Source organism: Moschus berezovskii, chromosome 19 (genome assembly GCF_049115385.1).
Source record: "Moschus berezovskii isolate FMDL1 chromosome 19, NW_MosBer_1.0, whole genome shotgun sequence".
NCBI lineage: Eukaryota > Metazoa > Chordata > Mammalia > Artiodactyla > Moschidae > Moschus > Moschus berezovskii.
In genome coordinates, this window is record NC_142478.1 from 2,360,787 (window position 1) to 2,387,969 (window position 27,183).

Genomic DNA, 27,183 nt, shown 5'->3' on the forward strand with positions numbered 1-27,183 from the left:
CGTGCTGTGATTCATGGAGTCGCAAAGAGTCAGAATTGACTGAGGGGCTGAACTAACTGTGCTCAGTTGTATCTAACACTTTGAGACCCTATGGACTGTAGTCCGCCAGGCTTCTCTGTCTGTGGAATTTTCAAGACAGCAACACTGAATTGGGTTGCCATTTCCTTCTCCAGAGGATCTTCCTGATCCACAAATTGAACCTGGGTCTCCTGTGTCTCCTGCATTGGCAGGCAGATTCTTTACTACTGGGCCACCTCTCTCTTTCTGGTATTTAAGTTTGCAAAAGAGTTTTGTATACTTACGGATTTCTGTAGGCTTTTCTGATAGTTTATGGTACAGTATAAGTTCAGTTCAGTTGCTCAGTTGTGTCCGACTCTGTGACTATATGGACTGCAGCATGCCAGGCTTTCTGTCCATCACCAACTCCCAGAGTTTACTCAAACTCATGTCCATCGAGTCGGTGATGCCTTCCAACCATCTCATCCTCTGTTGTCCTCTTCTCCTCCCACCTTCAATCTTTCCCAGCATCAGGGTCTTTTCAAATCAGTGAATTCTTCACATCACATCAAGTATTGGAGTTTCATCTTCAGCATCAGTCCCTCCAGTGAATATTCAGGACTGATATTGTTTAGGATGGACTGGTTTGATCTCCTTGCAGTCCAAGAGACTCTGAAGAGTCTCCTCCAACACCACAGTTCAAAAGCATCAATTCTTTGGCCCTCAGCTTTCTTTACAGTCTAACTCTCACATCCATACTTGACTACTGGAAAAGCCATAGCTTTGACTAGATGTAGCCAAAGACAGTACAGTATACTGTACCTGAAAAAGAAACAAATTTTCCAGAAATCTGGAAACCATTGTGTTGTTTTTCTAACAGGCAAGGGATGATGGCATTGTTTTCATGCTTCTTTTATCTTTGATGCCGAAAGCTTGACTTCTCTATACAGCGGTGCCAAATCGAATGTCAGATACAGAGTTTTGGGTGAAGTAGAGAATTGCTTTATTGCTTTGCCAGCAAAGGATGACACTGTGGGCTCATGCCTGCAAAACCATGTGTCCCTTCTTGGGAAAGAGAAAGTGAAGTGAAGTCACTCAGTCGTGTCTGACTCTTTGCAACCCCGTGGACTGTAGCCTACCAGGCTCCTCCATCCACGGGATTCTCCAGGCAAGAATACTGGAGGAGATTGCCATTTCCTTCTCCAGGGGCTCTTCCCAACCCAGGGATTGAACCCAGGTCTCCCGCATTGTGGGCAGACGCTTTAACCTCTGAGCTACCAGGGAAGCCCCATAATAATTTTTCAAAGAGGGCATTATCAGTCCATGAACATTCTGATGGGTTGGTGGTGAAATCAGTAGGAGTCAGCATCATCAAACTTCAGGTTCAGCTGGTCTGGGATCTACATGCTTGTGGGAGGCATACCATCATTAATCATGTATTTCTGCCACATGGAGGGAATTTCAGTATCTGCAAAATAGCTCAAAAATATTGTTGTGTATCCTTTGATGTGGAAACAGGACCTTGCCCCAAGGCTGCTCTTGACTGTTTCACCTCCCTTCCATAATTAACAACTGCTTGAATCTGCCCATTGGAACTCAGGGAAAGTCATGGAGGCTGAATAAAGGCTGTTTCTATAATCAAAGAAATGGGGGACAAAAAAAAGGCCTTGTGACCAGGAGCCCCACAGGACTCTGCACGGTATCAAAACCTGATGAATGTAGCACCAAACGTTTTTGCCAAGGTGTCCCCTGGTGCTCAACATTATTTTTAGACTGTCTCGTTTTTAACTGAGTTTTCTTTCACTATTGCTTATGTCTTCCTATTCTTGGGCCATTATATGTCCATGCATGTGTGCCCAAGCCTGCTTCTAACTCTTCATAAGTCCCCTGGGTTTAGAAGCAATCCCTTCTCTTTTCAGGTTCTCCATTTCTTTCCATAAGAGAGCATCTTATTTATGATCCCTAAATGCTTAACTAGTTCAGTGGGTAGTAGGAAGGAGGTCTTGTACTAAGTGTTTAGTGCAGTGATGTAGAAGGCATCTGGCTTTAGTAATAAATTGTTGTTCAGTCACTCAGTCATGTCCGACAATCTATGACCCCATGGATTGCAGCACACCAGTCTTCCCTGTCCTTCACCATCTCCCAGAGCTTGTTCAAACTCATGTCCATCAAGTCGGTGATGTCCCCTTCTCCTTCTGCCTTCAATCTTTCGCAGCATCAGGGTCTTTTCTAATAAGTTGGCTCTTTGCATCAGGTGGATAGTGTATTGGAGCTTCAGCTTCAGCATCCAGTGAATTCACTTCCAATGAATATTCAGGACTGATTTCCTTTAGGATGGACAGGTTTGATCTTCTTGCAGTCCAAGGGACTCTCAAGAATCTTCTCCAACACCACAGTTCAAAAGCATCAGTTCTTCAGTCCTCAGCCTTCTTTATGGTCCAGCTCTCACATCCATACATGACTACTGGAAAAACCATAGCCTTGACTAGATGGACTTTTGTCGGCACACTAATGTCTTGCTTTTTATTGTGCTTTCTAGGTTTCTTCCAGGGAGCAAGTGTCTTTTAATTTCATGGCTGCAGTCACCATCTGCAGTGATTTTGGAGCCCAAGAATATAAAGTCTGTTACTGTTTCCATTGTCTCCCCATCTATTTGCCATGAAGTGATGGGACTGGGTACCATGATCTTAGTTTTTTGACTGTTGAGTTTTAAGCCGGCTTTTTCACTCCTCTTTCATCTTCATCAAGAGGCTGTTTACTTCCTCTTCACTTTCTGCCATGAGGGTAATGTCATGTGCATATCTGAGGTTATTGATATTTCTCCTGGCAATATTGATTCCAGCTTGTGCTTCATCCAGCCCGGCATTTCAGATGATGTAAAATAATAGATGTTAAATAACATAGATGTTAAATAATCAGGCTGACAGTATACCAGCCTTGACATACTCCTTTCCCAATTTTGAACCAGTCTGTTGTTCCATGTCTGGTTCTAACTATTGTTTCTTGACCTGCATACAGGTTTCTCAGGAGGCAGGTCAGGTGGTCTGGTATTCCCATCTCTTTAACAATGTTCCACAGTTGTGATCCACACAGTCAAAGGCTTTAGTGTAGTGGTTATAAATGGTGGTATGGAAGTTACCTCAGGATTTAGTTGCTACGTATGACAAGCAGGAATGGATTTTGGGCTAGAAGGCCCTTTGACAGTTGCCTTGATTGACTCACCTATTTAAAATCCCTCTTTTGTCTTGCATTTCCTTGGCATTTTGTGTAATTTGTATTCTGATTGTTTCCTGCCTGAGAGGTGTGTCCTTCCTGAGGTCAGGGGCAGGCCCTTGAGTGCTTGTGAGTGAGTGCTATGAACCTGGTGGTTAGCCTCATGGGGTAACACTGTGTTCTAGTCATGAGTCGAAATTCAAAAGGGAAAGAAACTGCTTTCAAACATTGTCAACTAAAAGAATGCACACATTAGAAGTTGAAGATTATGTTTTATTCATTGGACTTTTGGAGGATTTTTGGAGCCTCTCAGATCTTTCTGAGGGAATGATCTGAAGAAATAAGAGAGTAGCCAGTATATGGAGGAGTTTTTGCAAAAATAAAAAATAGAAAAAAACAGGTAGTCAGAACATCTAAAGATGAAAAACCAGACAAGTCAATTTAGTGCTTTTCTATATATGGGAGGCCTGGCGTGCTGTGATTCATGGGGTTGCAAAGAGTCAGACACGACTGAGCGACTGAACTGAACTGAACTGAACTGATGTATGGGAAGATACACGAGTCTGGATTCATTGAAATCATTCCTTTATTATATGTTAGTTCCCCTGTTTCTCCCCCGCCCCTGCCGCATTCTGAATTCCCTCATGGTGTACAGTCTCGGGTGGCCTGCGGTGACTGATGGCTGCAACATCCTTTGTTGACTGATATGGCAGATGACATTCTTTATCCACAGCGTGGACCAAAAAATGGCATGGACAGCATCAGGCCGTGAATCTATAATGCCACAGGTGTTAAGAGTTCATGCAGTTGGACACGTGGCATGTTCATCACCAGGATGTAATTTTCAGGTATAAGTGGGTAACAGAGGTACCTTGTATAGTTTGTTCAGGTAAGCTCTTACGGGAGGTAAGGGAATGTTGTAGGTTTGCTGAAGGGGCTGACCATTTGCCTGCTGAATACAGTGACTGGCTGGTCATCTGCCTGGCCTTGGTCCTCTTGCTGGGTGTTTGGTGCAGTGTCAACAATGCTTCTTATATTTTAGGTGAGATGAGTGAGAGCCGAGCAAAGAGAGTTCGCATCAAGGAGGTGGACGGCTGGACCCTGAGGATGCTGATTGACTATGTTTACACGGCAGAGATTCAGGTGACAGAAGAGAATGTACAGGTAAGGTGACAGCTCATACCATTCGGTTCAATACACGTGCCAGTTTTCTAATGCAAAAGAGCATACCTATACATAGATACTTTGTATTGTGAAGTGGAATGTCTCGTGCCATATCAGTAAACAAAGTGCCACAGCTATCTGAGATTCTGGCCCTCCAATGTGAATTTCTAAGCGATGCTGGCAAGCAGCAGCCGTGAATTCCTGAGCCATGCTGGCAAGCGGCCCCACTCCCTACACAAGGAACATAAGGATGTCATAGTCATCAGCAATTACAGCCCTCCTGCGTGAACCAGAAGGCCCCAAGGGAATTCAAGAGAGAGAAAAAGATCTCTGTAAATATGCTGGATGCTTACCCCAGATAGCTGAGATGCATATGAAAACCATGACTTCAATAATCCCAGGCTCTTGCACCTTCCCTACATAGAAGAATGCTAAATTCCTTAACTTGATATCTGGTTTTTCTTACTTACCAATAATCTTTGGTGTTCAGATTGCCTGCCCCCTTTGTGGCACACTTATAGATAACCTGACTCTCTCCCTCCTGCCTCCTTGGAGCAGTCTCTCAGGGCTACTGAGACGCTGCCTCCTATACTCCACGTCCTAAATATTCCCACCAAATAAAATAACGCTACTTTGAGGTTGTGACTATATTTTGTAGTCAGCAGTACCAAAGTAACAGAATTTGTTGTTATAACTGTATTTTTAAGAGACATTTAGAATGATTATAGCTTTTTAATAATGTTTCTGATTTCAGTATCTTAAGGTTCTAAGACACAAAGCCTTTAGTTCTCTGAATGACGCTTGTTCTTTTATGAAAACATGACTTGTTCCTTTACAAGTACTGGTCAGTGCTGTCAGTATTTTCCATTATTTCCGGGAAGGTTAAGTCTGTAAAGGGTGTTTCTGATGCCCAAGAGCCTTTACTTCTTTGAGGATTTCAGCATCCTCTGTTAGCGATTCTAGATTTCAGCTAAAATTTGACATTGCATCTCTCTTACTTTCTATAAAGAATGAATGTTTTATATGTATGATGCAAATGTTTAATACAGGTGTGTGTGGAGTAGAAAGTAAAAGTCCCTGTTTAAAACAATACTTCTCTTTGTACTAACCCATCCCACACTCTGATTTACTCTCTTTCCCTAAAGGGTAGACTCTGTTTGCTGTTCATCTTTAAGACTGTTTTCTGTGGTTACACACACACACGTGTACACAAGCTTCTTGACAAAAGTATATTTTTACTATACCTGCTGTTGTGTAGCTTGCTTTTTCACTGAGCAAAGTGTCTTAAAATTCTTTGTATGTCAATACATATGAGTCCAGCTCATTTCTTTTGTGGGATGTCCCAGGTGTTAATTAGCATACTTGATTTTTCACCTTTGCAAAAAATGTTGCAGTGAATGAGCATTTCTGTATTTGCATTAAATTTCATGGGATAGATTCTTCAACATATAATTGCTGGATCAAAAGGTACATGCATATTTTAATTTCTGATAGACGTGCCAGACTGCCATCTAAAAGTTTGTATTTATTTATACTCCTTCCAATAGATTGACTGTGTTTTGAGGATAGCAAAAAGAACTAGGGCTAACTTCTTAAGAAATAATCTCTATAAATTCTACTTGCACAAATAGGAAATCTTTTGTTCCTTGTAATTATGTCCCTATGTAAATATGGCATATGAAATATGCCACAGAATATTTGAGTTGGGAGACTGAAATCTTTGCACTTTAACTTGTTATTAAATTTTAAATATTGGCAGTGGTAAGGCCTCCTGGTGATCCTTACTAGATAGCCTCAGTAAACTTCTGCTTGGAAGTCCCATTCATAAGGTAAAGCATTTGAAAAGCCTTGGTTGATCCTGAAGTCATATATAAAGGTATGAATCAGATGCTCTGTGAACATTTTTTTAAACATGGAGGAAATGTTTGGTACATGTTATCTCATTCTGATCTTTTCTGTACCAGTAATGCTGTTTGCTGGATTCTGGGGCATTATTTCAGCAAGAACCCTGATCTTGGGTTTCTTTTGTCCCTTCTTTTTATTAGTTTGAGTGCGGAGTCTCATTGTGTACTGTATCTGGCCTTCAGTAAATGAGTTACTGATTGGTTTCTTTGATTCACGTAATGTGTCACCTGGGTAAAATTACAAAAGATGGTTTAGGCATAGAAAACTGGACTGTGTGAATTCAGCCCTGAATGCTATTTGTAGTAATTCTTGCAGTAAAGACATTGGCCTGTGAGGAACTGGGAACGCCTTTCATGTTTCTTTTAATAGCTGTCACGTTCCAGTCCTGAAGTGTTAGTCATCACATCTCTCAGAAAACCTCTTGTCCTGCTGATTTGCCTTTGTGTGTATTGCTGACTCTTACAGGAATACATTCAAAGAGTTGTATTTGCTTGTATTATTTTGTTGTTTTTTGGAAGAGGGATGTAGGGATATCTTGGTATATAAAGCCTTATTTTACGCTCCATTGAAAAGTACTTGTTTTGGAAAAGTCAGTTTGGAAATAAAATTGGTTAAAATAAGCTACCTTTTCCACAACAAGTATTTTTAAAAATAAAGTACAAAGTAAGGGCTTAACTATTAAGATATGCTAAACACTACCCTTATGGCAGAAAGTGAAGAGGAACTCAAAAGCCTCTTGATGAAAGTCAAAGAGGAGAGTGAAAAGGTTGGCTTGAAGCTCAACATTCAGAAAACAAAGATCATGGCATCTGGTCCCATCACTTCATGGGAAATAGATGGAAAAACAGTGGAAACAGTGTCAGACTTTGTTTTTTTGGGCTCCAAAATCACTGCAGATGCTGATTGCAGCCATGAAATTAAAAGACGCTTGCTCCTTGGAAGGAAAGTTATGACCAACCTTGATAGTATATTAAAAAGCAGAGACATTACTTTGCCGACCAAGGTCCGTCTAGTCAAGGCAATGGTTTTTCCCGTGGTCATGTATGGATGTGAGAGTTGGACTGTGAAGAAAGCTGATCACCGAAGAATCGATGCTTTTGAACTGTGGTGTTGGAGAAGACTCTTGAGAGTCCCTTATACTGCAAGGAGATCCAACCAGTCCATTCTAAAGGAGATCAATCCTGGATGTTCATTGGAGGGACTGATGCTAAAGCTGAAACTCCAATACTTTGGCCACCTCATGAGACGAGTTGACTCACTGGAAAAGACTCTGATGCTGGGAAAGGTTGGGGGCGGGAGGAGAAGGGGACGACGGAGAATGAGATGGCTGGATGGCATCACCGACTCTGTGGACATGAGTTTGAGTGTACTCCGGGAGTTGGTGATGGACAGGGAGGCCTGGCGTGCTGTGATTCATGGGGTCGCGGAGAGTCGGACACGACTGAGCGACTGAACTGAACTGAACTGAAACTGCTGTTTCCTCTATTTTGTGTATTTTTGTCTGTCTGCACTTTGGAGATCTTTCTTCTAAATGCTTTTCACCTTAACGAAAGAAACAGTTCTGGGGAGGTATATGGTGTTCTTATTAATGTGAAGCTGAAGTTTTCAGTGGTCCAACTAGAAGCCCTGCTCTGAGTATATCTGCCTTGAAAGTGCTGACAGTGGGAATAGAACTTTCTGTAATTCAAAGGTTTATTGTTGTGGATAGATTTTCTCATGAGACCTAGAATCATATCTTTTGTCAGGTAGGAGGTAGGTAGGTAAACTTCCTTTTGTACATTTCTCTTTTAGTAATAAAGTATAGTCTTAGGATAGCGGGTATCTTAGTATTCTACTTCGAGATTGCATGTTTCATATTGAATCATACCTAGTGTCGTAGAATGCTGAGCAACTGACTGACTACAGCTGTCTTTATAGAGTCTGCTGGTGACAGAGCAGGACCATAACCCTAGTTTCCCTGATTCCTACTTAAGGGTCACTTCTGTAATACCATACAGTCTCCTTATTACGCAAATGTAAAAAAAAAACTGCTTGAAGTGAAGGTTGTTAACTTTGAGTTGGAATGAGGGAATTAAGTAGTTTGAAAAATTAATTCTAAAGGAGGAATAAGTGTCACTTTATTATATTCCATTCCGTTCTGTCGCTCAGTCGTGTCCGACTCTTTGCGACCCCGTGGACTGTAGCCTACCAGGCTTCTCCATCCATGGGATTCTCCAGGCAAGAATACCTGAGTGGGTTACCGTTTCCTTCTCCGGGGGATCTTCCCGACCCAGGGATCAAACCCGGGTCTCCCGCATTGGAGGCAGATGCTTTAACCTCTGAGCCACCAGGGAAGCCCTACTTTATTATATAAGTATTAATAATAGGGTTTTAAATTTTGACTGTTTAAGGTTTCCTGATTTTTTTTTTTTCTGGTATTGCTGTTGTTTTTTGTTTAGGTTTTCAAATTTTGATTTTGACTTTGAGTAGTTGCTTTTGACTATTTTAATAATTTGAGTCAAGTGAATTTTTTTAAGAGAAATGAAAGGAGAATATTTTACCATGACCACACTTTTAATTGAACTTTTATTTGCTGTTGTTGCTGCTGAGTAATTTAAATTACTTGTGTCTAGAGTAGCCAGTCAAATTTTATAAACTTTAAAAATCTGGGAACAGAGAAAATAAAGCCAAAGGCTACTATAAAAGTAGTCTTTTAAACTTTTTTGAGGTCATGGAATCTTTGAGAAACTGATGAAAAACTGAACTTTTTCCCAAGTAACGTGCACTAAAGCATGTATGCACAGAGTTTTGCATACATATTTAGAGAATTCTTGTAGTTTGTCTCCCCTTATCTTCCCCACTGAAAATACTTGACTCTGTGTATGTGTGTGTGTGTGTATGAAGGGTTTTTACATGAGTTTATTTTCAGTTGTATGCTAGGCATTTTACATATGTCTTTGTCGATATTCATCAGCATAGTAGATAGGTATTACTCCATTTTTCAAATGAGGAAGCTCAGGTGGGTTAAGTAATTAGTTCAGCATCACACAACAACTATTAAGTTGTTATTAACTGCTGCTGCTGCTAAATCACTTCAGTCGTGTCCGACTCTGTGCGACCCCATAGAGGGCAGCCCACCAGGCTCTCTAGTCCCTGGGATTCTCCAGGCAAGAACACTGGAGTGGGTTGCCATTTCCTTCTCCAATGTCATTAACTACTAGTGTTACTTTAAAAGTTTGTGAATTCAAAAATAAAAGCACATTTATAACTGAAAAAAAATTTTTAGTATCCCCCAAATTATTGAAGGTTTTGTATTCTTCATTTGATGTGTTGATTAACATGTTGAAGAATCCTAAAGGATACTGAATTTTTAAAACCTTTCACTTCATTGCTAAATTTTTGGTTTTGTTACATGCATTTTTACTTCTTAGCTTTCGGGTATTTGTTTTGACTTTAGCTAAAGGTAGATAAGAGGTTTTCACATCAAGTGTGAAAAACTAAGGTAAGGCTCTTAATAGACAGTGCCAATGTAAGTAAATGATTTTGTTCCCAAATTAATATTGTGAGTGTTTGTCTGCAGTTTCTGTCTACAATAGAACTTTTATCATACCAGAATTTAAGAAGCATCTGATATAATTTTGAATGGATTGGTTTTAAACATTTTATGAAACTTGTGTGTTGCATAAACAAATTATTTGAGATAAAAAAGCTCATCCCCCTGTATACGAGACAGCAAAAGAGGCACAGATGTATCGAACAGTCTTTGGGACTTTGTGGGAGAGGGTGAGGGTGGGATGATTTGAGAGAATGGCATTGAAACATGTATGTTGTCATATGTGAAACGAATCAGCAGTTCAGGGTTGATGCATGTTACAGGATACTTGGGGCTGGTGTGCGAGGATGACCCAGAGGGAGGATAAGGGGAGGAGGGAGGTGGGAGGGGGCTTCGGGAGGGGGAACTCATGTACACCCTGGGCGGATTCATGTCAATGTATGGCAAAACCAACCAATATAATATTGTAAAATAATTAGCCTCCAATAAAAAATAAATTAATTTAAAAAAAAAAAAAGCTCATCCCGTTTCAAAAGGAACAGAATTTAAGCAAGAGTTTTTCAAGAGAAACACATTGGAATGTTTAACACAACCTCAGTACAATAGAGGGAGAAGGCAATGGCACCCCACTCCCATACTCTCCCCTGGAAAATCAGAGGAGCCTGGTAGGCTGCAGTCCATTGGGTCACTAAGAGTCGGACGCAACTGAGCAACTTCACTTTCACTTTTCCTTTCATGCATCGGAGAAGGAAATGGCAATCCACTCCAGTGTTCTTGCCTGGAGAATCCCAGGGATGGGGGTTCCTGGTAGGCTGCCGTCTATGGGGTTGTACAGAGTTGGACACGACTGAAGTGACTTAGCAGCAGCAGTACAATAGAAAATTGAACATGGTGTGTCCATTTTCTTGGTGGGGTAGACTAGGATGTCTGTTTGAGGTCAGAAGTGTCAGCGGTGTGTCATTGTAGAGTCTTTTACTTGAGGGCTTCTGAAAGGAGGGTATTACAGGAAGGGCTTCCACAGTAGGTAGGATGCCTGTTGATACGGTTGAGCACTTAATCAAAAAAGGCTGTTGAAGTGAAGAAATTATTAAAGAGCACTTGTTTACCATAAATACTTAACCCCAAACATACTATACAAGTTATGCCAGTATTTTGTTGTCAAACTAAGTACAACCAGCTGCTTGGAGAGACACATGCTTGTTCTTAACGTACAGCAAGAACTGGGAAACTTGAGGGCTTCCCTGCTGGTCCACTGGTTAAGAATCTGCCTGCCAGTGCAGGGGACATAGTTTCCATCCCAGGCCCGAGAAGATTCCACATACCGTGAGCCAACTAAGCCCATGTGTCGCAACTACTGACCCTGCAGTCCAGAGCCTGTAAGGTGCAACTGCTGAGCCCACCTGCTGCAGCTACCAAAGCCCTCTCGCCCTTGAGCTTATGCCCTGCAACAGGATGTTGTTGTTCAGTCGCTCAGTTGTGTCCTACTCTTTGCGACCCCATGGAGTGCAGCAGGCAAGGCTTCACTGTCCTTCACCATCTCCTGGAGCCTGCTCAAACTCATGTCCATTGAGTTGGCGATGCCATCCAACCATCTAGTCCTCTGTCATCCCCTTCTCCTCTTGCCTTCAGTCTTGTCCAGCATCAGGGTCTTTCCTAATGAGTAGGCTTTTCTCATCAAGTGTCCAAAGTTTTGGAGCTTCAGCATCAGTCCTTGCAGTGAGTATTCAGGACTGATCTCCTTTAGGATTGACTGGTTTGATCTACTTGAAGTCCAAGGGATTCTCAAGAGTCTTCTCCAACACCACAGTTCAGAAGCATCAATTCTTCAGTGCTCAACTTTCTTTATGGTCCAACTCTTACATCCGTACATGACCACTGGAAAAAACATAGCTTTCGCTATATGGACCTTTGTTGGCAAAGTAATGTTTCTGCAACAGGATAAGCCATGGCAATGATAAGCCCATGCACTGCCCTCAGCTCACTGCCACTAGAGAAAGGCTGTTTACAGCAACGAAGACCTAGCATGGCCAAAAATAAATAAATTAAATTAAAGTTAGAAAAATAACTGAGACACTTGAAAAGAAATTTCAGTGCAAAGTCATCTTCGGACTATAGACTATCTCTGACATTCTTCACATGTCTAATTTGATTAAAAATTTTTTTTGTGGTAATATATTGATGAAACCATTCTAAAGCAATCAAGTTAGATTTCACATAAAAGCATTCTTTCTACACTCACATTTCCTTGTGACAAGTGCATATGTCCCAAACAGATCTAATAACATGCACGTGTTGATGAATTGCATGTCAGCTGAGAGGAGAGGTAGAAGGTGCAAGGCTGTTCGAGTGCACAAAGGGTTGGAAGAGTTGGTCAGTCAGGCCACTAGTTAAGTGGGGGATGGTAAAGTATACTCTTTCTATATTTCTGCATTGGATAGATCAACACTGAGTTGAGATGCCCATTATGAAAATTTATTTTAAAATGGACATTGAAGATATTCTATCAGTTAAACAGACATTGATGGAATATCTGCTGAGTACTCTGGTCTGTGCTTATGGTCCTGATGCTGCAAGAAATGAACAAAGAACAGAAAGCATAATAAATAGACTATAGACCTTAAGCTGGATTCGAATCTTGGGTTTACTATTTAAACACTGTGTGACCTTGTTCGAAGTCCTTAACTTCTCTGAGCCTGTCTGCAAAGAGAGGATAATTCTGTTCTTTCTTATATAAAAGCTTGTGGAACATCGTGGTTAGATAACTAGTTTATATAGAGGTGAGACATGCTGGGACTTCATTAAAAGTCCAGTTTGGATTGAGGTTTGAGCCAGAAATGAATGGAGCTAGGAATAAGGGTACTGATCCAGGGTGGGACAGGGGCAAGTACTCAATAAATATTTCTTTGAGAGTGTCATGCATTCCAAATTGAATGTTCAAGGTTGAGTGATAAATTCAGGTATGAATGAGGCACCACAGGACGAACGGCAGTGGGGTCTTGTGGTGGTGATGCCTGCTGTTAGACTGATGACGGTGTCTTTGATCCAGAAAGAGCTGCTCTGAGTAAACAGTGATTCAAGTCTGCAGCTTCTGGATTCTAGCGTGTCTGGAAAGAGGCTTAGTAAGGGCTAGGCATTTATTATGACCAGAGCTAAATAAGGTTGGTATTGTCATGTATGTATTCACATTAGGGAACAGACTGTAAACCTAGAATCTGGGACTATGCTAAGTCCTATGGGGCTTTAGGGCCACACGTGGCTTAGTAAGCCTGAGGGTGTGTTGGGGATCCTTCTACATTTAGAACAGCAAGTTTAATGACAGACCATAATCACTAATTAGGTTACTAATAAATTTTTGCATTCTTGGTCAGGATTAGTTTAGGATTGAAGTTGAAGATCTAAGCCAAGGTCTGCAGCTAGACCAGGCTAGTTCACCTAAGTATTAATAACCATTTTACTGCTGTTCATGCATGACTTGCTCTTTCCCTTTCATTCTTCTAAGCTGTTGAGCTTGCTTGTATTTTCCACTGCTGGTATTGATTCTGATAAATTTCAATTTTCAATAATCATTAAAAATTTATGGAACATCTATTTTATGCCAGATAATATTCCAGGAATTGGTGATGCAATACCAAGCAAGACAGACAAGGCTCCTGTCCTGAGAACCTTAAACAACCTATTACTTTACAGCTACTTGGGTGTTTCTAGTGACTGTAGATGTGTATAGTGTCCAATGTACATCACTTCTGGGATCTAGGTCCCTAGTGATAGCATTAGTAATCAGAGAATTGTGTAGTTAATGTGGAATCACAGAGAAGTTGCGGGGGGTGGGGGTGGGTTACTTCTGATGGGTAAGAGAGGGCTGTAATGAATTGTCATCCCACTATCAAACATACATTTCTAGTGAGGAATATTGATTGAGTATTATCAAGTCTAATGTATCTCCAACCTTTGTGGTTTCCAGAAAAACTTCTCTTCAGATAACCCATTTCTGAACATTTGATATTCTAGTAGTTGTCTTTCCTACCCTCAAACTCTTGAGGATGTGGCCAGTTTGGTTTACCAGCCACAGTTCTTACTTAGGAAAAATTCCAACCAGAGGGCAGAGAACTAATATTTTTGAACTCTTATCTGTCTCCAGGTGGAAATTAAATAACGTTTCTACAATTTACAACATTGTAAAAATTGTTTGGAAAGACTCTGGTGCTAGGAAAGGTTGGGGGCGGAAGGAGAAGGGGACAACAGAGAATGAGATGGCTGGATGGCATCACCGACTCTGGACATGAGTTTGAGTGAACTCCGGGAGTTGGTGATGGGCAGGGAGGCCTGGCGTGCTGTGATTCATGGGGTCGCGGAGAGTCGGACACGACTGAGCGACTGAACTGAACTGAACTGAACTGAAAAATTGTTGGAAAAATTTCTTATTCTTCATTCAGTCACTCAATCGTGTCTGACTGTTTGCAACTGCATGGATTGCAGCACACCAGGCCTCCCTGTCCATCACCAACTCCCAGAGTTTACCAAACTCATGTCCATTGAGTCGGTGATGCCATCCAACCATCTCATCCTCTGTCGTACCCTTTTCCTGCCCTCAGTCTTTCCCCGCATCAGGGTCTTTTCAAATGAGTGAGTTCTTCAAATCAGGTGGCCAAAGTATTGCAGTTTCAGCTTCAACATCAGTCCTTTCAATGAATATTCAGACAGAACTGATTTCCTTTAGAATGTGCTGGTTGGATCTCTTTGCAGTCCAAGGGACTCTCAAAAGTCTTCTCCAAAACCATAGTTCAAAAGCATCAATTCTTCGGCACTCAGTTTTCTCTATAGTGCAACTCTCCCATCCATACATGACTACTGGAAAAACCGTAGCTTTGACTATATGGACCTTTGTTGGCAAAGTAATGTCCCTGCTTTTTAATATGCTCTCTAGATTGGTCATAGCTTTTCTTCCAAAGAGTAAGCGTCTTTTAATTTCATGGCTGCAGTCACCATCTGCAGTGATTTTGGAGCCCCCCAAAATAAAGTCTGTCACTGTTTCCCCATCTATTTGCCATGAAGTGATGGGACTAGATGCCGTGATCTTAGTTTTCTGAATGTTGAGTTTTAAGCCAGCATTTTCACTCTCCTGTTTCATTTTCATCAAGAGGCTGTTTAGTTCCTCTTCACTTTCTGCCATAAGGGTGGTGTCATCTGCATATCGAGGTTATTGACTTCTCCCAGCAATCTTGATTCTATCTTGTGCTTCATCCAGCCCAGCGTTTTTCATGATGTACTCTGCATATAAGTTAAATAAGCAGGGTGACAATATACAGCCTTGACGTACTCCTTTCCCTATTTGGAACCAGTCTGTTGTTCCATGTCCAGTTCTAACTATTGCCTCCTGACCTGCACACAGATTTCTTAAGAGGCAGCTCGGGTGGTCTGGTATTCCCATCTCTTTGAGAATGTTCCACAGTTTCTTGTGATCCACACAGTCAAAGGCTTGGCATAGTCAATAAAGCAGAGCAGATATTTTTCTGGAACTCTTGCTTTTTCTGTGATCCAGTGGCTGTTGGAAATTTGATGTCTGGTTCCTCTGCCTTTACTAAAACCAGCTTGAACAACACTTTATGGTTCATGTACTGTTGAAGCCTGGCTTGGAGAATTTTGACCATTACTTTACTAGCATGTGAAATGAGTGCAATTGTGTGGTAGTTTGAGCATTCTTTGGCGTTGCCTTTCTTTGGGATTGGAATGAAAATGGACCTTTTCCAGTCCTGTGGCCACTGCTGCATTTTCCAAATTTTCTGGCATATTGAGTGCAGCACTTTCACAGCATCATCTTTTAGAATTTGAAATAGCTCAACTGGAATGCCATCACCTCCACTAGTTTATTCATAGTGACGCTTCCTAAGGCCCACTTGACTTCACATTCCAGGATGTCTGACTTTAGGTTGGTGATCACACCATCATGATTATCTGGGTCGTGAGGATCATTTTTGTATAGTTCTTCTGTGTATTCTTGCCACCTCTGCTTAATATCTTCTGCTTCTGTTAGGTCCCTACCATTTCTGTCCTTTATTGAGCCCATCTTTGCATGAAATATTCCCTTTGTCTCTCTAATTTTCTTGAAGAGGTCTCTAGTCTTTCCTGTTCTGTTCTTTTCCTCTATTTCTTTACATTGATCACTGAGGAGGGCTTTCTTATCTCTCCTTGCTATTCTTTGGAACTCTGCATTCAAATGACTATATTGTTCCTTTTCGCCTTTGCCTTTGCTCTCTTCTATTCACAGCTATTTGTAAGGCGTCTCAGACAGCCATTTTGCTCTTTTGCATTTCTTTTCCTTGGGGATGGTCTTGATCCCTGCCTCCTGTACAGTTCCACAAATCTCCATTCATAGTTCATCAGGCACTCTGTGGATCAGATCTAATCCCTTGAATCTATTTCTTACTCCCACTGTATAATCATAAGGGATTTGATTTAGGTTATACCTGAATGGTCTAGTGGTTCTCCCTACTTTCTTCAATTTAAGTCTGAATTTGGCAATAAAGAGTTCATGGTCTGTGACACAGTCAGCTCCCGGTCTTGTTTTTGCTGACTATCTAGAATTTCTCCATCTTCGGCTGCAGAGAATATAATCAGTCTGATTTCGGTGTTGACTATCTGGTGATGTCCATGTGTAGAGTCTTCTCTTGTGTTGTTGGAAGAGGGTGTTTGCTATGACCAGGGTGTTCTGTTGGCAGAACTCCTTTAGCCTTTGCCCTTCTTCATTCTGTACTGCAAGGCCAAATCTGCCTTTTATTCCAGGTATTTCTTGACTCCCTACTTTTGCATTCCAGTCCCCTTTAATTAAAAGGATATCTTTTTTGGGTGTTAGTTCTAGAAGGTCTTCTAGGTCTTAATAGAACCATTGAACTTCAGCTTCTTCAGCATTACTAGTCAGGGCATAGAGTTAGATTACTGTGATACTGAATGGTTTGCCTTGGAAATGAACAGAGATCATTCTGTTGTTTTTGAGATTGCATCCAAGAACTGCATATTAGACTCTTTTGTTGACTATGATGGCTACTCCATTTCTTCTAAGGGATTCGTGCCTAAAGTAGTAGATATAATGGTCGTCTGAGTTAAAGTCACCCATTCCAATCCATTTTAGTTCACTGATTCCTAAAGTGTCAGTGTTCATTCTTGCCGTCTCCTGTTTGACCACTTCCAATTTGCCTTAATTCATGGACCTGATATTCCAGGTTCCTATAGAGTATTGCTGTTTACAGCATCGGACTTTATGCCCGTCACCAGTCACATCCACAACTGGCTGTTGTTTTTGCTTTGGCTCCGTCTCTTCATTCTTTCTGGAGTTATTTCTCCACTGATCTCCAGTAGCATATTCAGTTCAGTTCAGTTCAGTCGCTCAGTCGTGTCCGACTCTTTGCGACCCCATGAATCACAGCACACCAGGCCTCCCTGTCCATCACCATCTCCCAGGGTAGCATATTGGTCACCCACCAACCTGGGGAGTTCATCTTTCAGTGTCCTATCTTTTTGCCTTTTCATACTGTTCATGTGCCTTGTGTCAAAATAGTTTCAAAAATAATTTCTTCTGAGAGAGACTGTAACTATACTCATGGTATAAGCTTGGTTACAGACATGTTTGAGATCTGCCCTTTACTTAGTTTTGTTGAATGATCATTTTCCATTCTCAGCCACACATGTAGAAGTTTCCTGAATACCAAAGGAGTTCAGTAAAGGAAAGCTCATCTCCAAGGTGAAAAAACATCTACTGAATAGTTTCCCAGATGTTAACAGTGCTATTTTAGCATAAAATTATTTAAGTGAGTATATAATACTGCATATTTAAATTGTCATTGAACAACTTAGAAGATAAGGAACCTGTAGATTGACTCTTTGCTGGAAACTTCATGGGTCAGTGGACTGTTAATAGTTGTCCTATTAGAATTCAGAGCTGAAATCTTACTATCGACTTCAATAATGGCTTTGAGTAAGACGCTAAGTTTTCTCTCTGATGTATAGCTATTAAATGAGGCTAATAATGATTCAGTACCTCACAGAAATGCTGTAAAATGTCACAGCTAACACTTCTAAAAATACCGAGATGCTCTATGATGTTAGTCAGGCTTCCTAAGTGGCTCAGTGGTAAAGAATCTCCTTGGTAATGCAGGAGACGTGGTTTGGGAAAGTCTCGTGCTGAAGTAAATGGCAACTCACTGCAGTATTCTTGCCTGGGAAATCCCATGGACAGAGGAGCCTGACAGGCTACATACTTGAGGTCTCAAAAGAGTCAGATAAGACTTAGTGACTAACTAACAACCACCATGAATGTTAGCGAGAAAATGCAACAACAGTCAAAGGACTTGAGTCCTTGAGGAGGAACTTGTTTGAGATTGTTTGGGATCACTGTATAAAAAGTGTTCATGTAATCTGTCCCTTACTCTTTATATTTTCACTCTTTATAATCAGCATATATTATTTGTGATCCCCCCCAAATAAAGATTCATAATTTGCTATTGATTCCTCTCTACCCAACAAGTCTTTCTTGTATGTTTGGATTAGTGTGGAGATAGCACTCTGGGGTGATTGCAGTACTGTTTTCTATTTTTGATTTATAACAGCCTTTTCCATTGGTTTGACTGTGGTGGCTGGAGTTACTTCTCCTAGCAGAATCTATGGAACGCTTGCTGTTTTTCCATTCAAGTTCCGTTTCTCTTAGAAAATAGAGAGTAAGTGCCTTGTGTCTATTTTTGGTAGATGATATGCTTGGAAAACACGGTTAACACTTAAAAAATAGTAATAATGCTTTGAATCAAACCTTTAGGGTTAATGGTTGTTTATGGTATAGCAATGGAAATCTTACGGGAGTGAATTTATCTGACATTCTAATACCTAAAAATCTGTTAACTTAGTATTTTATCACGTTACTGGAATAGTGATAATTTTAGTTTATTATTATTATCTAGAGGCAAAACACCCACTCCAGTGTTCTTACCTGGAGAATCCCAGGGACGGGGGAGCCTGGTGGCTGCCATCTATGGGGTTGCACAGAGTTGGACACGGCTGACACGACCTAGCAGCAGCAGTAGCAGAGACAAAACATGGTGAATTTCTTTTACATTAAAAATTACTGTGAAATTTTAAATTACTTACAGTTGAGTTTTGATCTTATGTATTAGTTGCTCAGTCTTGTCCGACTCTTTGCATCCCCATGGACTGTAGCCCACCAGGCTCCTCCATCCATGGGATGTTTCTGGCAAGAATACTGGAGTGGGTTGCCATTCCCTTCTCCAGGGGATCTTCCTAACCCAAGGATCAAACCCAGGTCTCCTGCATTGCAGGCAGACTCTTTACCATCTGAGTCACCAGGGAAGCTTGAGTTTAATCTTAGTTGTATTTTATTGTGTTTTTAGTTAGAACTCCGTAAGCCTCATAATTTTAATCAAAATATTTGACCAGCAAAAACATCTAGTTTTTAGTCATGCCAGTTAAATTATGTTTTATTCTATATGAGTTAAGATATAGAACAGATAAAGAACTTATTCAAAATTTAATATGGAAAAAGTCACTGGGGTCAGCTAGCTTGAGAAAATCTAGAGGCTTTATTTTAAGAACATCCTATAGAACTAGATGGACATCACACTTGAAGTGGTTTGTTAAGTTCTTGTTTGGAGAAAAGCTAGTTACTCCAGAAGCATTAGTAATTATTTATTACAGCTTCATATCATTGAAATATATAATCTTTGAATATGTCAAGACAGTTGAATCGTTTTGTAGTTCATGTTTCAAGAAGCTTCATGTGGTACATATAAGGTATATATCTTGATGAATAGAAAATAAATCGACCCTGATTATGATTTAGCATCTTATAAACAATATTGAATAATTTGAGCAGGGATGAGAAAAATTAGAAATAAGTCAAACTCCTTATCATATGGGGTTTTTTCCCTTGATCTTTGCCTCTTGTTTAGGTATGGAGCCTCCGTGGGAGATAACACATTTGCATCAGGCATGTGGCAGGTGTGAGGGAAGGGTCTGTCTCACCAAACCAGTTTAGGTGGTTAGTCTGGAGTTCTTAATTTATCTGTGATTCTGGCATATTTGGTTTGAGATAAGCCAAAGGTTTTATAAACCCTAGCATTATTTACATAAAATTTTTTACCTTTTGAACCTTGATCATTAATCCCGTGTCAGGTTAGTAAAATTAATGTGCTCCTCTAGTTTAAGTGTACTTGTGACTTCCCCTAGGATGTATAAGTTACAATTATTTTACTTTGTGTCACTAACATGTATTTGTAAGATGCTTTTTTATATTAACTTTATAATGACTCAGTTCAGTTCAGTCGCTCAGTCGTGTCTGACTCTTTGCAACCCCATGAACCACAGCACACCAGGCCTCCCTGTCCATCACCAACTCCCAGAGTTCACTCAAACTCATGTCCATCGAGTCGGTGATGCCATCCAGCCATCTCATTCTCTGTCGTCCCCGTCTCCTCCTACCCACAATCCCTCCCAGCATCAGAGTCTTTTCCAGTGAGTCAACTCGTCGCATGAGGTGGCCAAAGTATTGCAGTTTCAGCTTTAGCATAAGTCCTTCCAATGAACACCCAGGATTGATCTCCTTTAGAATGGACTGGTTGGATCTCCTTGCAGTCCAAGGGACTCTCAGGAGTCTTCTCTAGCACCACAGCTCAAAAGCATCAATTCTTCAGCGATCAACTTTCTTCACAGTCCAACTCTCACATCCATACATGACCACGGGAAAAACCATAGCCTTGACTAGACGGACCTTGGTTGGCAAAGTAATGTCTCTGCTTTTTAATATGCTATCTAGGCTGGTCATAACTTTCCTTCCAAGGAGTAAGCGTCTTTTAATTTCATGGCTGCAATCAGCATCTGCAGTGATTTTGGAGCCCAAAAAAATAAAGTCTGACACTGTTTCCCCATCTATTTCCCATGAAGTTATGGGACCAGATGCCATGATCTTCGTTTTCTGAATGTTGAGCTTCAAGCCAACCTTTTCACTTTCCTCTTTCACTTTCATCAAGAGGCCTTTGAATTCCTCTTCACTTTCTGCCATAAGGGTGGTGTCATCTGCATATCTGAGTTTATTGATATTTCTCCCGGCAATCTTGATTACAGCTTGTGCTTCTTCCAGCCCAGTGTTCCTCATGATGTACTCTGCATATAAGTTAAATAAGCAGGGTGACAATATACAACCTTGACGTACTCCTTTTACTATTTGGAACCAGTCTGTTGTTCCATGACCAGTTCTAACTGTTGCTTCCTGACCTGCATACAGGTTTCTCAAGAGGCAGGTCAGGTGGTCTGGTATTTCCATCTCTTTCAGAATTTTCCACAGTTTATTGTGATCCACTAGTGTAGAAATTTGGTCATGTAAATATGTTTGATTTTGGGGGAGGGGTTACATTCTTGTTTTGGATTCTATCAGATAGGATTATTATTTTCCATTAAAAAATGTGTTTCATAATTTATAAAAACCTTCCATCGACCTTTGGTTAACCTCAGCGTTTGCTTAAAGCAATCATTTTCCACCACTTAGTGGGCTGTAGCTTACATTCCATGGATTTTAACTTTTCGGTTTGCTAAGTTTTAACAAATGCATATGCCACACCCAGATCAAGATATTGAGCATTTATAACTTCAAGCCTCTTCCCTGTAAATCCCTCACCTCTAATCTAGGGTGATATGATTTCTGTTATAACTGATTAGTTTTGCCTATTGAACTTCATGTAAATAGAGTCACACAGAATGTACTCTTTTGAGGGTGACATTTTTGGCACAAACATAACATTTGTAACAGTCATTTACGTTATCTCACGTTGCAGTAATTTGTTTCTCTTTATAAATATGCTGAGTATTCTGTTGTGTGTATTTATTTCAGTTTTCCATGTATACAGGTAAGGGCTTCCCTAGTGGCTCAGATGATAAAGAATCCACTTGCAATGCAGGAGACCTGGGTTCCATCCCTCGGTCAGGAAGATCCCCTGCAGAAGAGAATGGCTACCCAGTCTAGTGTTCTTGCCTGGAGAATTCCATGGACTGAGGAGCCTGGTGGACTACAGTCCAGGGGGTTCCAAGAGTTGAACACGACTGTGCAACTAATACTTTTACTTTCACCATGTTGATGAACATGTGTTTAAAGTTTTTTGACTGTTATGAAGAAATCTTAAGGTATTCTGATAAGGAACATTAACAGTAATGCTACAATTTAAGTGCTATTTGGGGTCAGGTAGAAGCTATCATTAAGATGGATGATGTTACTTAATTGCCTATTAAATATGTTTTTATTTTTTTCTTTGGTTTGTTTCACATGTTCTTTCTTATCATGTATTTTCTCCCTTTTCCTTCTCCAATAGCAGTTTAATTTTATCTTAGAATCTCTTCTTATGTCTAGGCTTTGAGAAACAAAGTTGAGATATGATGTATGAATATTGATTGCAGACAGAGTTGAGAGGAGAGAGTATAGGATAATTTCCGATGAAAACTAACATGTGCCTGAAAAGAGTTATTTATTTAAGGAATAAGAGTGTTATATGTGGGGGAGAGTTTTGATTTAGTGTTATATTTAGCAAAAAAAAAAACCAAAAATTCCTTAAAAATAATTAGCAATCTCTTCAGCATTGAAAAAAATCCCATTGAAATAAACTTGGTAATTTGTGGATCTTCTGAATAATACAAAACAATTTAGAAAGACGATGGAAAAGTAATAGGCATAGACAAAAGGAGCAAGAAGGAGAGGAAGAGGCGGATGTAGTATATAAGCGAGTCATGCTGTGTCATCACATGACCCCGCTGTTTTTAAGACAGAGATCTTGCTTAAGGCTTTACTTATTTTATTACACATGTGAAATTGTTCCCCATTAAGTATTTTGTGGAACCTACTGAACAGTGATGGTTGGATAAAATCCTTTCCCATTTTAATCAACATTACAGATTTTGGAACAAGGAAGAAATATTTGTTGGTGGAAAAATAATGAACCCTTGATAAAGGACTTCTCAAATGGATCATATTGAGATTTTCATTTTTTGCTTAAAAATTTTCCGATTTTCAAGCACGTTTGAATGAAAGTTTAACCCAATCCTGTATTTATAATGCTTTGGATAATTATTTGTGTGTAGGCCAGTTGACTGACACACAAAAGAGACAACGAATATAAACTGTTTTGACAGTTATATTTGGCAGTTAATTTGGTGATTATCATTCACAGTGGTAAATATATGCAGCACCTTTGAAAAGTCAGAGTTGTCCTTAGTCCCTGATGTTAAGAGATGGTCTGTTCTTTGAGTTAACTGATAATCTTGGCCTTTTAAACTTGTTTCTATTTTAGCTAAAAAAAAATATTTTTGAGGCCCACTCGTGGCACTTGTTTTCTTCTTTAGATAGTGACTTGAGGCCTCAACCTCACAGCCATGATTTAACCAGTTTTAGCTCTGGTTTTGAAGGTAATTATTTGTGAAATTCTGAGGTTGTTGAAAGGAAGAATCTTGGAGGATCTGATGGAGATACAGAAGAGAATTTTGACCTATAGGAGTAAAACATATGTTCAGTTTTTCGAGAGATCAGCAGTCATGTTTGTTTGTGTGTGTTGATTTTAGAGAGGAGAGACTAAAGGAGAGGAGATTAAAGTGGATTAATTCTGAGTAATGATAGGAAAACTGGAATGAAATATTCATTTTGGAAGAGGCAGTTACCTGCCTTCTGTGTTCCAGTTACTTTGCTAAATGCTGAAATGCTGACCTCATTTAGTTTTTGTAACAGCCCGGACAGAGGGTTGTTTTTTTCTTTTTTTACACATCAAATAATTGCAACTTTGAGTGGTTTGACTTTCTAGGGTGACACAGTGAGTATGTTGCTCATACAGCCTTCAAGGCCAAAGTTCTCTGACTCTGGAGCTTGTGAGTAGTTTCCATTCTCCATTCTTTTCATATAACTCCATTCTGCCCCTGAAGCTGTACAGAAACTCAGTAACAGATTGGGGATTAATATCTATGGCTCCTAAGTGCTGTCATACCTGTGAACTTTAGACTCTGAGATCCAGAGACCACTGTGAAGGGCAGAAGAACTTGAGTGATGGAAACTCCACATGCCCCTACTAATTGTAAGCACTCCCTTTTAGAATCTAGGTTCTAGGATGGCTGATCACTTCCCAATCCCCAGAACTTAGACTAGTGGTTGGTATTAATTAGAAGCTTGATGAACAATTGTCAGATGAATAATGAGGGAATGCCTGTAAGATAGGCTGGCCCTGTGTGATAAATAGAGGCTGAGACAAGCAAGAAGTCCTGGCAGGACAGGAGGAAGGTAACTGGGAACAAGCATTCTGTATTTTCTGAGCATGATTTTAGTTTCTTGGAGAAGTGGTCAGTGCATAGTAATGTGGGGTCCACTGGGATAAGAGCCCTAGGTAGAGGCATCGAGGGGCACGTGAACTGGAACTGGGTCTGGAGAGTGGAGCATCAGTGTCCAGGGCCACATCATTGTGGGCAGAAATAAATGTCCAGTGGATCGAGATGCTTAATTAGAGCTAAGACTTTCTCTCTGCTTAGAGATAAGATTAGATTCAGATCCAAAGCTGCCAATTATGCCAATGATGGATGCAAGGGCAGGAAGGCAAGCTGGCATTGAAAGACCCTCTTTATTTATTCCACTGTGTGTCAGGAAAAATGAATCATGTGGGAATGTTCAGTGTTTTGTTTGTTCAGCATTGTCTTATGTTCCTTGAGATCAAAGCAAATGTAATTGATGTCCATTAAACTCTTTATAATGTGACTGTAGGCTAAAGCTGTATATTCATTTACTTTTATAATATGATTGTATCTTATTGCAAATATTTTAGAAATATTAGTGTGTTCAACCATTATTAGTCTTCATTGTCATTGATCATAATATTTCATTATGTGAGTGTAGCCTGATTTAGTAAATTACCATACTATTAAACCTTTAGTTTTTTTCCCCCATACTGTAATAAGTAATGCGAAAGTAGAATTCATGGATGTAGAGCCTATTCATTTTTTGAACTGATTTCTCAAGGTAGAATCCCAGAACATATTTTCAGGGCCAAAGACTTTAAACTTTTATTTTTTTGGTAACTCTTGATGACTGTTGCCTATTTCCTTTCTAAAAGAGCTGACTAGTTTACAGTGACAGCAGAAATGAGCTAGGGGCCAGGGCTTACTATGCCTTGACTTGAATGTTTGATGTTAATCATTTTTAATCAATAGTCATAAAATGCTTTCATTTTAATTTATATTTATTTGATGACTAGTGAGGTATCAAAGATATTTCCTATTTTTGTATATTGTGTTGCTTTTTTCCAAATTGTCCCTGATTATATCTTTTACTTTTAGAATATTTGATGTGAAAAGAAAGCAATTTTATGTTTATTGTGAATGATCTGGCATAGAACATCATCTTGTGAGGGAGAAGAAATTGTGGCATTTCATTGCAATGGGACTGAATGTTCAAAGAACAGAAGCCTTGAATCAGCACTGATGTGCTACTCTGGTCATGTGTCAGGCAGTGTTCAATGGTTGACCAATTTTTAAAATTTTTTCAATAACTCTGCAGGCAGATGCTGTCTTCATTGTAAATTTGAGCCAGCAGCTATGAAAAGGGTAGTATAAGAGGGACTTTCATTCTGTCTGAAAGCTGTATTGCTCCCATCTTTTTTCTTTTTGTGCTCCCTTTGCTTTTCCCCCTCATTTATATATCATTGGAAATGACATCAATTACAAATATGTTCTGCATAAGAGTCAGCCGCTTATAAAGCTTTTACCTCTGGAAGAAATTTTTCCTGGAAGGTGATATGTTACTAACTCTAAATATGAATTAATAAGATGGTTTTTCTTTTGACCCTGCTGGCAGTAGCTATCCCAAGGGATGAAGCTTGGGTATGGGATGTGTTGGGAGGTGAGGTAGGCGTATGTAGAGAATGAAATGAAACACTTAGCAGGAAAGGCAGACTGGGGTGTAAAATCATAGCTGGGTGCACAGAGCAGAGAGTTGACTGCCTGTGACCCAGCTTTAGAGCTTTGAGACATAGGAGTGCATATGAGGGGAAGCCCTGGTGGCTCAGTGGTAAAGAATCCACCTGCCCATGTAGGAGATGCAGGAGACGTGTGTTTGATCGCTGGGTGGGGAAGAACCCCTGGAGAAGGACATGGCAACCCACTCCAGTATTCTTACCTAGAGAATCTCATGGACAAAGGAACCTGGCGGGTTACCGTCCATGGGGTCGCAAAGAGTCGGACACGACGGAGTGACTGAACATACACACAGCAGAGTGCAAGTGAGGTGGCAGCATGCCAGAGACGAGCATTTCCTGTTTCAAAACTGCCCCCGCCAGGCCTGCATCCCACAAAGAGGAAGGAAACTTTCTTCTTCCTTCTTTGCACATGCTGCCCTCCTGAGGTAGTAGCCATCAAGAAGTAATGCTGTGTTCATTGCTGTTGTGGTTTGTAACTATTTTTAATACTGTTTCTGTGAGTAAATGTGCAAGGTGTGCCACATAGCCAACTACAAAAATAAAATTGTGGCATATGACTTACTTGTAACTTGGGGACTAAAGGGAGATTTTAATTTTTATTTATTTTAAAATTTTTATTATTAATTTTTCAGCTGTGCTGAGTCTTCATTTCTGCACATGGGCCTTCTCTTGTTGCAGCCAGTGGGGTTTACTTTCTTACAGTGTGCAGGCTTCTCACTGTGGTGGCTTCTCTTGTTGCAGAGCATGGCTCTAGGGCTCTAGGGTGCATGGGCTTCAGTAGTTGTACCTCCTGGACTCTAGAGCACAGAGTCAGTAGCTGCGGTGCTGCATGTGGAATCTCCCCAGACTGGGGATGGAACCCATGTCTCCAGCATTGGCGGGCAGACTCTTAACCACTGGAAAGAAAGTGAAAGTGAAGTTGCTCAGTTGTGTGCAACTCTTTGCGACCCCATGGACTGTAGCCAACCAGGCTCTTCAGTCCATAGAATTTTCCAGGCAAGAGTACTGGAGTGGGTTGTCATTTCCTTCTTCAGGGGATCTTCCCGACTGAGCGATCGAAGCCAGGTCTCCCGCACTGTAGGCAGACAGACGCTTTACCATCTGAGCCACCCGGGGAACTACCTTAACCACCCCCTTAACTACTAGACAGCCAGGGAAATCCCAGATTTTAGAAGAGGCATGCTAATGAAAGTTATAGGTCATATTTCATAAGGAAGCTTTTTTAATCTAACAACATACAGCTTCTTTAACTTTGGGGATAATTTCTACCCTCTGCTCACACCCTTTGAACAGCTGTTTTCCTTGTGTTCACATTATTCCTGGCATACAAGGCCCTGGCATTTTAAACAGGTTCTTCTGATATGGTTATAAGATGGCTGCAAA

At 40.5% G+C, this 27,183-nt stretch overlaps 1 protein-coding gene across 5 annotated transcripts in view; it reads left to right on the forward strand.

Annotated features, from left to right (window-relative positions):
- The window catches only part of KLHL2 (kelch like family member 2), a 167,614-nt gene that overhangs the window by 63,585 nt on the left and 76,846 nt on the right, over window positions 1-27,183 (forward strand). For 3 of the 5 annotated variants that reach the window (XM_055405729.2, XM_055405730.2, XM_088827898.1), the window contains one exon: window positions 4,253-4,374. The exons of the other annotated variants lie outside the window; for them this stretch is intronic. In XM_055405729.2, coding sequence (XP_055261704.1) covers window positions 4,253-4,374 — 122 coding nt within the window. The remainder of the gene's footprint in view (window positions 1-4,252; window positions 4,375-27,183) is intronic. 5 annotated transcript variants of the gene reach the window in all.